The following is a 13,518-nucleotide window of genomic DNA, read 5'->3' as shown; positions in this document are numbered from 1 at the left end:
TATACTCTGTAGTTATTATCTTATGGTTGTTATCTTGTTTTGTTTTTAGCCCTGAAGAAGGCTAGAAACTCTAGCCGAAACGTCGGCACATTAAAATAAGTTAGTCGTACTTATTTGTGTTTCATTGACCGCACCCCCAACCATCTTCTCCTCATAAATGATTTTAGTTATGTTTTTATTGTATATACCAATGTTAAATATTATTCATTTGTTTTGTTGAACCAAAAAGCAAGCTAACCAATTTTCATCATCTCTAATAAATACATTATTCAAAACAAAGCCAAAATGGCAGTGCGAGTCCTTCCCAAAAACCGTTAAATCGTGGCCATGTTATGCAGATTCAAATATTTTAAAAACTAAAAAGAAACTAAACCACTCTCAAACAACTATAATAATAAAAAATAAATTTAAAAACTTTATTTTAACTTCCCATGAGTACAGATGAGTGGAGATACAGAGGTATGTAAATTATATAATAGAAAAATTAATCAAAATTGACATTGGCTCTAATAAAAATAGTGCAAATTATTAGTATCTGAGTTTAATTTGACCGCAACCAGACCTAATTCCATTTATGTAAACTTGGTTTTTGGGGATTAGTTTTGCTTAGGTGAGGGAGGCGAATGATGTTTCCTGGATGAGGAGATCCTCATCAACTCTTGTCCAGCTGAAGGGTGGACATCTTAAAAAAGGAGACATCGAAGAGTCACCCACGAAGAAAAAAGGATTCTTTGTTTGGATCGCCAAACACACTTCGGTGGATGAGAAGCGAGTTGAAAACTTTTAGAGAAACAAGGTTTTGTTTTGTTAGTGTTAGTTTGTTGAGAAAATCATCAAAAGAAGATTCTATGAAATTGGTTAGTTATGTTATACCTAAATTTAAATACATTTGTAAAAGAGATAATAATTTAAATTAAGTGTTATTAAAAATAAGTATCCTGATTGCCTAGAAACCCGCCCTGAGATTAAGAGTCTATAATATTATGTTTAATTAAAATAAAAATTCTCATATCTATTTAATATTAAATCCTTTTATTTGACATTGCTATCTTGTTCCATGTAAATACTTTTTTCTTCTTTCTTAAAAGTACATTTCTCGAAGAGAACTACATCTCATAACAATAAAAGGAGACTCAGTGCTCCAAATATAAAATGTTTAGAAGCAATGAAAGACCGTTAATTGACCATGTGTAACAAATAAAAGGAAGATAGTTCGGGTTCTTATATTTCCTAATATTATCTTTACTTTAACCTTATTTTATTCTTTTTGCTATCAAATATAACGTCTTTGTTTACCACCGATCCCCCCACTTCTCTTTCTGTTTGTCTTCTCATCAGTCTCCCGCGTCATTTTTGTGCTTACCTGAATACATTAAGGTGGGTGTCCTATTTCATTCATTATTTTCTTTTTTTTCTTGACTTTTATTTTTATCCTCCTGTGTGTACATAGTGTGTACTATATTTTTATATAACTTTTTTTTATTTATTATTATTTTCATTTTCAATAATTGTCTAATACCTTTTTATAATTCTTGTTTATTTATATTTATATTTATTTTCTTTAATTTACCTTGGTCTATAAATTTTCACCTTTTATTAAATTTTATTATATACCTCAGTATTTCTATTCTATTGTCATAGATCTGTTTTGTTTTTTTATTGCCAGCTGATCATCAACTAATTAGTTTTGTCTCTAAATATCTTGGGATTGACTAACATAACTTTACTCAGGATTTTTTTCCTGGTTTATTATCTTTCTCTATCGAAGAGTGATATGATGAACTACTACAACCTAGGGAACGACCTACAGGTGTCTATTAGCTCTTCATTGAGGAGCGGTAGCTGAAGAATGAACAGGAATTTCCATGATATTCTCCAAAATAAATTGACAAAATATTATTTTTTTATTATTTGGAAAAAATGGTTGCTTAATGAAAGACTGTTTCTCGAGAACTATTGAACGCAAACATCTCTATTATGGCTCATACATTATCAAATATGAAAACACAGGTTTAACGGTTTCTTCATTTCACTATTTAAATAACAACAAAAATATAAACTCAGTTTCTCTTCCATAATACACACCAAGACCCGTAGGTTCTCCAATCTCACAAGAGGAGATCATAACACATTAAAAAGGCAATCCTTCCCAGGTGGACCTGCCCTACTAAGAACCCCAGACAGCGATGGTTCTATATCACTTTTGAAATATTTCCTTAAAATGGGAAGAGTAGACTTAGTACTGTTTAGTCGAGCAATATTTAAAAGGCGCCTGAAATTGGAAAACGACAAAATTTTCACGCCGTTTTTCAATTTCAGAGACTTTTTAAATATAGCTCGATTTTTAAAGTCTCCTCTTCCCTTTTTAAGAAAATATTGAAAAAATGAAATAGTACTTTTTTATTTATAATCTTAAAATTCCTTCTTGAGACTGGCAATTTTTTACTAAATAATTCAAAAACACTATCCAAATTATAGTCTCAAAACATTTATTTCATTTACACGTCCAACGTTTCGGCCAATTCGCCCATCTTCAAGGACAATCTACTTAATTTACTATGAGACATATCATTTAACCATTTTAAAAAATTCCATACAGGCTATTCTGCCCAGGTCAAAACATTTATATCTATGAACAACATTAAAACCATTAGGTAAACTTATTTTTTGTTAATCAGTATATCTCACATTTGTTTAATTACCTAATAAGTCAAAAATACATTAAAAATCACAGTCAAATTATTTCTCTTTTGCCACTATTTATACACTTTTTTTGTATGTAAATAAGTTTACCTAATGGTTTTAATGTTGTTCATAGATATAAATGTTTTGACCTGGGCAGAATAGCCTGTATGGAATTTTTTAAAATGGTTAAATGATATGTCTCATAGTAAATTAAGTAGATTGTCCCTGAAGATGGCCGAATTGGCCGAAACGTTGGACGTGTAAATGAAATAAATGTTTTGAGACTATAATTTGGATAGTGTTTTTGAATTATTTAGTATGAAATAGTACTGTCACTCCCTGGGGGTCTTAGTGGAGAAGGTTAAACTCTACTTTAAATGTATAGAAAGATGGTCATGGTTGCGGTCAAAAGAGAAACAAAAATAGTTTACAACTATTTATTTTTCGACATTTCGCCCCACTTTGTAGGACTTGATCAGGGCTAAAAAGATACAACGATAAGAATAAAAATAAGTAACAATGGCAAGAGTAAAAATATCATTTTGTATCTTTTTAGCCCTGATGAAGCCCTAAAAAGCGGGGCAAAACTTCGGAAAATAAATAGTTGTAAACTATTTTTGTTTCTCCTTCGACCGCAACCCTGACCATCTTTCTATACATCAAATTTTACAGTCAACTACATATACATATCTACATTAAATGGTTCAATTTTTTTTAGTTTTGTAGGTAGTTTTAAAGATATGGAGCTTAGAATGAAAAGTTCATTTTTTAAATATTTCCTAATCCTTTTAACTAAGGTTAGCAGTCATCAACTTTGACTGTTCACTATATACAGTTTTCATTGATGTAAAGTTCATTACCTTTATTCCATGATATCTATTATTTTACTTTGTTACTTTATTTTAGTTGTTTGTATCTTTTTTAGCCCTGAGGAACCCCTGTAGCATGGAGCAAAATGTAGGCTTACATTAAATAGTTTATAATGAGGTGTAGATAGTTGACCGTAGATTAATGATTGGAGAAATTTGTCGGGGAGTGCGGTCAGCAAAGAACAACATAAATAAACAAAACTATAATAAATAAATATGGTTTTGTTTATTTATGTTGTTCTTTGCTGACCGTACCCCCCAACAAATTTCTCCAATCATTAAATAGTTTAATTAATATTTAAGTTTTTTCTTTGAAAGTACCCAGACCCCCTTCCCTTTTATATGTTCAGAAATAATGTAACAAAAAAGTATAATATTTTGAAAGAAGAATTTACCACTCAAAGAATTAGAATATTTTATTGGATGTATAGGCGGATGAGATTGATCTGATTTTTTCCCTTGCCTCGGATGAGGACCTTCTTGTAGAACATTCCGAGCAAAACCTGTAATAAAAAATAAAATATAGCAAACAATTAATAATTTAAATTAACAATTAATGGTGGACGGATATTACTACAGTGGAACCACTCTTAAATGGACACCCCTGGAGAATAAAAAGTTGAATATTTATGAGATGGACTTGTGAGCATTTGAGAAAAAAAGTTTTTAAAACAAATCAAACTGACTTTAAAACAGTATAAAAATAAAGAAAATAAAGGGAGTAGAGCTCAGAAATTTGTTGACGAAAAAATGTAATAATTCATTAATAGGTTCGAGTTGATTTCCCTGAAACATATTGAAAATTCTGCTTGGTTTATAACTTATATATATAAGTTAATCCACCCAGGCAGAAGAAAAAGTAATATTAAAGTTAAGAAAGAAGAAAGAATAAAAAATAAAATAAAATGCATACAAAAATCAAGTAAGTAAATATATGTACACAATTAAAATTAAACTTATGAAAAACGTGGAAAAGAAAATTTATATGTAATTAATTAAATATATAAGTAAAATAACAGGAATAAAGAAATAAAATATAAAGTTATATTATTAGCCAAAAGGAAAAAAGAAGCATGAATATGAATAAGAAAATCTAGTTAGTAAATATATATATAAAAAAAGTTATTTAAAATTGAAGTTATGAAAAAAGTAAAATATAAAATTGAAAGGAATATGGCCCGGGTGCGGTCAAAAAAACTCAAATAGTAGAATTATACTATTTTATTGAGCCAACGTTTCGCCCCACGTTGCAGGGCTTCGTCAGGGCTAAAAAAGATACAAACACATAGTTACTAAAGGAAAAAAAAGAGAAAAAAAAAAAAAAAACATAAGTGTAAAATAACAGGGGTATAAAATGTAAAAAAGTAAGATACTTTTTTACATTTTATACCCCTGTTATTTTACACTTGTTTTTTTTCCTTTAGTAACTATGTGTTGGTATCTTTTTTAGCCCTGCAACGTGGGGCGAAACGTTGGCTCAATAAAATAGTATAATTCTACTATTTGAGTTTTTTTGACCGCACCCGGACCATATTCCTTTCATCTTTATACACGGTCAATCAATAATCTTCCAGTAAAATATAAAATATATGTAATTAATGAAATATATAAGTAAAATACTAGAATAAAAAAAAAATTTAAAGTTATATAAGATAAAAGGAGTAAGTAGTAAATATGAAAATAATAAGATGTGGAGAACGTAACTTAATAATGTGAATAAGAAAGGAAGGAGAAGGGATGTAAAAAGAAGGAGAAAAAAAAATCCGAAAAACATACCGACAAGTGCAGTGGCCGATTCTGAGTTTAAAAAAATACATTGAAATAAAAAAAGGGGCTACCAATAAAAGTCGAGAATGCATTCACAAATTACATTACTTAGGAAGATAAAAAATATAAAATATAATTTAACACACTCATCTATAACAGCCTTTTATTTAGTAAGGTTGTAAAACATCAAAGTTTTACATTTAATTTAATTTTGTATCCAGGTTTGAATTTGTTCAACCAAACAACAAATGTTTTTAATTCTTGAATGGAATATGGTCCGGGTGCGGTAAAAAAACAACTCAAATAGTAGATAATTATACTATTATATTGAGCCAACGTTTCGCCCCACGTTGCAGGGCTTCGTCAGGGCTAAAAAAGATACAAACACTATAGTTACAAAAAGGAAAAAAGAAAAAACATAAGTGTAAAATACAGGGGTATAAAATGAAAAGTAAGATATAATAAGAAAAATTAAAGGTTGTAAATAATAAATGAAAAGGGTAATAGTAACAGATAGATAAGAGAAGAAATATTAAAGAAAGTACAAATAAAGAGATGAAAAAATACAAATCAAATGATGAGACAGAATGCATACCTGTTTTGACGGCAGTCAAAGACAGTGACAGTTTGTATTGGGAGGAGTGGGGATGGCAGTTATGCCACAATATTTTTTTTTTAGCCCAGACGAAGCCCTGCAACGTGGGGCGAAACGTTGGCTCAATAAAATAGTATAATTATCTACTATTTGAGTTTTTTTTTACCAGACCCGGACCATATTCCATTCATCTATACACACGGTCAATCAATAATCTTCCAGTTTTTAATTCTGTTTGCCCCAATGCTTAAACAGCTTTCAACACCCTTCTCACATCAAAGGTGCATTCTTTTTTTACAAAATCATTCATAATACACTATCTTGTCAATTTTAAGATCATCTAATTTCTAAAACTTTTTTAATTTAATATTTTTGAGCTCTGATCATTCTAAAATTTATTTTTGGATTTTTTAAATTAAATTATCAGTCACTTGTGTTTTTTCTATATCAAAGCAAGGAAATGAGGAGTACTTAGGTACTTGTTTAACCTTTTCCTCTAATTTTTATTAATCTAAATTTTACTTCTAAAGTTAAAACTCCGTTTTTCGGTGGCATTCTAAGAAATTATTTGGGTTTTTTTCTTTATTTTATTTATACTTCACTCTGGATTGTACAGGATGTAAGTACGTAGTTATTAAGATCATACGAGAAATAAATTAAAATAATATTATATACATGACTTGTGAGGAAATAGGTAGAAAAATGTTTAAATACGAACAGTGAAACTCCTACCTCTAATGATCAGCAAAATAAAATACTCCTTTAGCTCTAACTATCTGTTGTTCGTAGATATTATGTTTTTATTTTCAACAGTTGTACGTCTAAGAATATAACTATATCAGTGTCTGCTTATTAGAAGGTTCATTCAGTTAAGTTTAAAGTAATAGGATTTTCTCTGAGGAAAATAAAACTGTCCTGTTATGAGATGTCTAAATTCAAAGTTGCTTTAAACATAAAATAATTGCATTAATTTTATTTAAAAAATAACAAACCTCCCCATCGTGGATCTTCAGTTTGTAATTCTACAAGTGAAGATAGATTAATAGAATCGGGAAATATGTTCGTTTCAGTTCTTGGATAACTGATTAAACCCTGCGTGTAAAGTTTCTCAGCAATCCTCAAAGCTTCTTTTGCATTTATTTTCAATTTCCTTGAAGCAATTTTCTCCATTTCCTAGAATATAATTTCAACTGACTTAGATATAATTATACAATACATGTTAAATAAATAAATAAATATATAATTTATTTTCTTGTTCGAGACAGGTTTGTTTATCAATTATAATAAAAAAATATATTGGGAGAAGATGGTTGGGGGTGTGGTCAGAATATAGCACAAATAAGTTATTTGACAGTTGGAATAACTTATTTGACAGTGCCAACGTTTTGGCCAGAATTTCTAGCCTTCATCAGGGCTAAGAACAAGATAACAACCAATGTTCAATTACTGCAGTCTCGGGTGAAGCCAGAGTATGCAGTTATCAATTATTATAAAATGGTTCTGATGTTTAAATGAGTGGACTGTATATTGTGAGAAAAAATATATTGAAATTTACATAGGTTGGACTCTAGACTAATAAATATACATTAAACTGTTAAGCTATTACATACGATGATGTGAGATGATTGTTGGGTGATGTTGCGGTTACTAATTTTGCTATTCCATTTTTCTCTCCGCCTCCCGGAGGGGCCAGCAGATCCTTGGTCTCTTGTACTCCATTTGGCTAATGAAGCATGTAAGAGTAGAAAAATTTGTTTAACCTTTGAGAGTGAAGATGGCGGATTATCTCTTCGCTTCTCTAGTTCTCAAAGTAATGACCGTTGGTCAACTTGGTAGACAAAGGCACATGAACTACCAGTGCCTTATACATTTAATTGAATTTAATTTGTTCTGGGGGGTCCCTGAACAACCAATGAATACAAAAAAATTTAAAAAAGAAAAGAAAAGAAAATATAAACAGAATGACATATAGTAGAAGTGGAAAACAAAATGTATAAGTAGGTAATTGAATAAGAAAGTAAGTAAAAATAACATTTTATTTTCCACTTCTTTCATCACTTTATTATTATTGATTTCATTCTGTACAATTATTGACTATATGTCATGCTATTTATATGTTCCTTTTTATTTTTTGTATTCATTGGTTGTTATCTTATTTTTTGTTCTTAGCCCTGATAAGGCTAGAAATTCTAGCCGAAACGTTGGCACTATTAAATAAGTTATTTCAACTTATTTGTGTTATATTCTAACCGCACCCCTCAACCATTTTCTCCTCAAATATATTACCCACGGTCAATTATCTTCTCATCATTATAATAAAAAATATCCAGCCTTTCTGGTCATTCTCAAGGATATCTTATTTATATCACAGCTAAGAAATACTACTATGCTACAGCAGTCAAAAATATATCTTTAAGTGGATAAAAATATGTTAATTGACTAAGGTATATTTTAGTGAAAGGCAGAATAGCCCGCAACCATTTAATGACATTGTTGTAGCTGTGATATTATAAATAAAATATCCTTGAAAATGGCCGAAACTTAGGAGTTGTAAGAAAATAAACATGTTGAGACAATATGGATATTTTTTATTATAATAAATAAATAAATATAAATATTAAGATGTTTATTTTTTACTGTTGTAGATGGTCGGGGGTGCCGTCAGGGATGAACAACACTAATAAGTGTAGAAAGTTGAAAGTATACATAGAGAGAAGCAACAACATTAATAAAATATAATGCAAGAAACTGAATTTCAAAACTAAAGCATTTCATATGAGTGCTTATAGGAAATGATAACTAGAAGTCAACAATATACAAATGCAAATTAAAAGATATATGTTTACAATTAATATATAAACTCTCATAATTATGCTTATATAGTTCACTAAATAAAAATGAACCCAGTACAGGGTCAGAACAATCAGCAAAATTTAAGGCTGAAGGAAAAAATTTTTTTAACTTAAAAAAAGATATATATATAAATATAAAAGAATATAAAGTATTCATAAAAATATTAAATCAGAAAAGTACATATGGTTGTTAAAAACATAAAAAATATAGGTAGTTATCTTGTTTGTATTTAACCCTGAAGAAGGACTGAATATTAGGCTGAAATGTTGGGAAAATAAATGGGATGGGTGTTCTTCATTCCTGATCTTACCTCCCTAGCATTCTTCTCCTCATATGTATATAAAAAATATTAATATACCGTTGTATCTAAAGGTGTAGGCCTCCACTTGGACTTCGGTTTTCCTTCTACTTTTTCAACTTTTGCAATTGGATTTTCTAGGCACCTGGACAGAATTGATCTACAAATAGCTTCATCATATAATCGATCTCTTGCCCATCTGAACTCTACCACTAAGTCATTCATTTCATGCGTAACTAAAAAAAAAAAAAATAAATAATGAACATTTTTCAATCTTTTGGATAAATGTAAAAAAAAATTCTGTAACAGTGGCTAGGGGTTCAAAAGGAACCTTTGCTAGTCCAAACGAACAGAATTAAAAACAAATAAATAAAATGAAAACAAAATATACACACATACAAACTAGTAAAAAAAAAACTTAACCAAACTTAAAACTATTACAAGCTTAATAATAAGGTTAAATAAATGAAAAGAAAAAACAAATTCCAACTTAATTTTAATCCAAATAACATATTCTTCTTAGAAATAGAAATAGAAAATTGAGTTAACTGAGCTCATGAAGGTAAATTTTTTCATTAGAGAAGAAATAAAAGAATTGTCTTTATATCATTTTGGGTGACTGCGAGATGGGGGCCAAGGCCATGGGTAAATGCTTCTTGACCTCATGGAGGATGAACCAAGGCAGAAGATCTGCCTTGTCCTCATTGAAAAGAAAGACGGAGTTAGTCAGACTACCCCCTACTAATACCGCATCGGAAGATATGTAAGCCAGAGCTGACAATAAATACACAACTGTGACCCGAAGGTATTGTTTACACCTTTGCAGAATATATAACAACGGAGTACATTTATTTAAATATGATAGATGCTATCTGCCACGGAGTCAATTATAAAAACATAAGTTGGTCGGAATACATTCGAAAATTAAAAGTTGAATTTAACAAAATTCAAGAAACATATATAACTTCCAAACGATGTAATTTGTAGTTTGATTGTTGGAGCTATTTTTTCCGCAAAATAAATGTTCCATACATTTAAAGAAAAATATTATTAAAAAAATTTAATTTTTTTTATTATTTAAAACTTTAAGTGAAATTAACTTTAGTTGAAATTACTAAACAGTATTGCAGCAGCTAGAACAAGTGAAGCCAAAAGGCGGCCTTTATAGGGCTACCAAGGTGTGTCCTCTGACGCACAAGAAGAAATAGTTGTACTGTGAAATTGGTTTTATAAAATAATTTTGTCACTGATATTTTCCAAGTTAAATAAATTTTTCATTAAATTTTCTGAAAAAATATTAATTTAAAAATTTACCAAATTATTGAAAATTTATAATGAGGTGTATATAGTTGACCATAGATTACTAATTGAAAATTTAGTTAATTAAATTTTATAATCAGTCTCAACTTTTTATAATGGTAAATATAATTTGGGATCCTAACTATTCACACTGAAATGTTTATGTTTGAACAGACAGACCAGAGGCATAAGCACGAATTTATCGATAATGGCTTAGTGATCGAACAGATTTACATTGTTGAATTAAATGATTGAAAATGAACATGGTTGTTTGCAATTATTACAACTTATATTTAGTTCACATTTGCAGTTTTACGAACTGTTACGTTAATGTGGGAAATACCTATTTATGTCAATGTAAACTGGGGCTCCAAGAGTGTGACCAACCGTCCACTTATTGACTTTACTTTGGCTTAGGAGTGCGGGATTACACTAGCCCTTAATTAACAATATTAGGGGTAACTCATGATCTTTAATTTAACATTTTAAAGTGCGTTAAATGGAGATATACTTCCTTCTTTTAGTATGTTAAACGATATAACATTTAACATGGTTGAGAATCTGTTAATAGGTCTGCTAAATGGAGAATGATGTAACTTTGTCGTTTTGGTAGGCTAGTTGCTTGTAGTTCATGTTTGGTTTGTGCTATTTTTGTTTTGAAATTTTTTAAACTCTAATAAAGTAATGGGAAAAAAAAACTAGGAAGGGAAACAAGGAACAAGTGAGGTGGAGGAAAGATGATGTAATGAAGCTGCTGGAGATTTTATTATTTTGGTAAGATTACAAGGTTATAAAACAAGATGCCAAGAAAATCCTCAAGGAGCACCTCTGCATTTAACATATAATGTTGAATTTAAATTAGGCTGCCCAAAATTCTATACATATAACATTTAGGATGTTAAATCTTTTCACATTTAACATATCAAGAATACCCCTAATAATTGTAATAACAAGATAAGCGGCACCATCTCTTGAATAAAATGAGAACTAATAACTGGAGTTACAAATTCTGGTGCAAAAGAAAAGAATTAATTATTTTACCACATAATAGTACATCTGATTCAGAACTTGCCGAGAATGGAACAATCTCCTTTTTCTTCCAAACCCTTCAAATATTAAAAGATACTATACCTTTTATTCTCCAAAATGGCTCGGCTATGAAATTTTCTCTTTCCAAATATCGCTCGACGACGAATCCTAAAGTAGGAAATTGACAACTACCATAACTTAATAGGTTTTCTGCTAAAACAGGAAATACTTTCTGCAATCTTAGAGTTTGAAAGCGTGTAAAAGCTGCTCCTGAAATAAAATAATAAAAATTATATCATCACATACGATAAATATCGAACTGTAATTAATGTGAATTCTAATACAATTATATTGGCGATTCTCAAACAATGGGCGAGTTTTAAGTACCACTTGAATAAAATAATTTTAAAGAATCACTAAAGATTTGTGTCAGTTATTTAACTATCTTGGGATTTTGAATTTCTTTCTGATAGATAAGATGAATAATTATAGCACAGTAAAATGATGATTATATTGCAATGTTTTACCACTTCTTCTTCTTGTTCGGGGTTTTTCTCTTAGATGGTGAGGTCAAGGATTAAAATGAGGAATTCAGTGATTCTCCTAAGATCCTCCTAAGTTGGAGAGGGCAACATCAAGCTAAGAGGTCTTCCTTGGAATAAGTGCTCGGCATTTTGTTCAACTTCAATAATAAGTGGACTCTGAGACGGATGTGCCCCCTTTGTAAGTGAAAAATGAGGACCTGTTCTCGTTGAGTGAGATGGGTTGTCTTACCACTTGTATGATAATTGACAGCCGTGACTGTCTCAGAGCAATATATTTACAATCAAATACATCTCAACATTTTTTTCAAACATCTCTCCGGAAAAAAGATTTAAATGTATTCAGGTCCGAGTTGAAAGCTCATGAAAATTATTTAAATAAATTTTTTATTGAGTTCAAACAGAGTTTGGAATATTTTTAAATATGTCCCAGAAAAGAAAAAAAATATTGTTGAAGACAAAAATTTTTAACCAAAAACAGAAATAGAGAAATTTTAATTGCAAACCCTTAATTTTTAAGCATGAAATTGGCTACCACTTTCACTCTAATTCATTTCAGTGATAAATTGGAAAAATAAGAAGTGAGAAAGTGAGTACATTTAGTATTACCATTGTCTTGGTTTGATATAGTTAATATCCACTTGTTAATAATTTTCTTTTTAGGATACGGGTGTCTTAAGTTAGTTGATCATTTTTGCTTCTACTCTTTTCTTCATTCTTTTGTTTTCTTGGCCTTTATTTTATTCTTATTTTTGTCTTTTACAGTGTACTGTATTTTCATATTTTTATTTTATTTGTGCTTATTTCCTTTTTGTATTGTATTTTTATATTTGTCTTTTATCTACTTTTTTATTTGTTATTATTTCCATTTCCATATTTTTTTGTAATTCTTGTTTATTCTACTTTTCACTGCACATTTTATTTTTTAATTTCTTTAATTTACTTTTTTCATTTTTGTAAACTTTTCACATATTTTAAATAATTTTATGCCAATTCTTAGTTTACTTTCATTTCGTATTATCTATACTGATAGGAGATGATGGTTGGGGGTGCAGTCAAATAAAACACAAATAAGTTGGTGTAGCTTATTTAAATAACCATATATAATAATAAACATCAACTTATTTGTGTTTCATTTCACCGCATCCCCAACCATCATCTCCTAGTACGTCATCCACGGTCAACTATCTCTCAGAATCTATTCTAATACTTTATTACATTATTTCAATTTTTGTATATTTTTTAGCCGCTGACTTACAATAGTTTTTTTTTACTATTTAAGTTAGTCTAACCGTACCCCGACCATCTTCCTTTTATAATTTTTTTTTTTAATTTTAAAAATTATTATTGCCTAAAAGTTGAAAATTTAGAAAAAAATTTAATGTTTTTAATACATATACTTATTGTATTCTTACACATTTCGGGGAAAATATGTTTCCCTCTTCAGTATAATATATTTTACTGGGTTTTAAAAACAGTATATCTACAATTCTACACAATTAGTTAGTTTCATTTATAGCAATAAATAGAGGAAATAATAAATAAATAAATGAGTATTTTTAAATTATATTTTAATGTTAT

At 29.4% G+C, this 13,518-nt stretch overlaps 1 protein-coding gene across 1 annotated transcript in view; it reads right to left on the bottom strand.

The window, feature by feature from the left end:
• Top3alpha (topoisomerase 3-alpha) overlaps window positions 1-13,518 on the bottom strand; it is a gene marked incomplete in the record, with an annotated part of 57,993 nt that overhangs the window by 40,318 nt on the left and 4,157 nt on the right. The window contains 4 exon segments of the mRNA XM_067052932.1: window positions 3,950-4,057; window positions 6,909-7,089; window positions 9,128-9,303; window positions 11,498-11,665. Of these exon segments, the coding sequence (XP_066909033.1) occupies window positions 3,950-4,057; window positions 6,909-7,089; window positions 9,128-9,303; window positions 11,498-11,665 (633 nt within the window).

The sequence above is a fragment of the Halyomorpha halys genome, unplaced genomic scaffold (assembly GCF_000696795.3).
Source record: "Halyomorpha halys isolate HHAL.00 unplaced genomic scaffold, Hhal_1.1 Scaffold92.1, whole genome shotgun sequence".
In the NCBI taxonomy this organism is placed as follows: Eukaryota; Metazoa; Arthropoda; class Insecta; order Hemiptera; family Pentatomidae; genus Halyomorpha; species Halyomorpha halys.
Note: the sequence above shows the minus strand (reverse complement) of the source record. Positions and strands in the feature narration are given on the sequence as shown.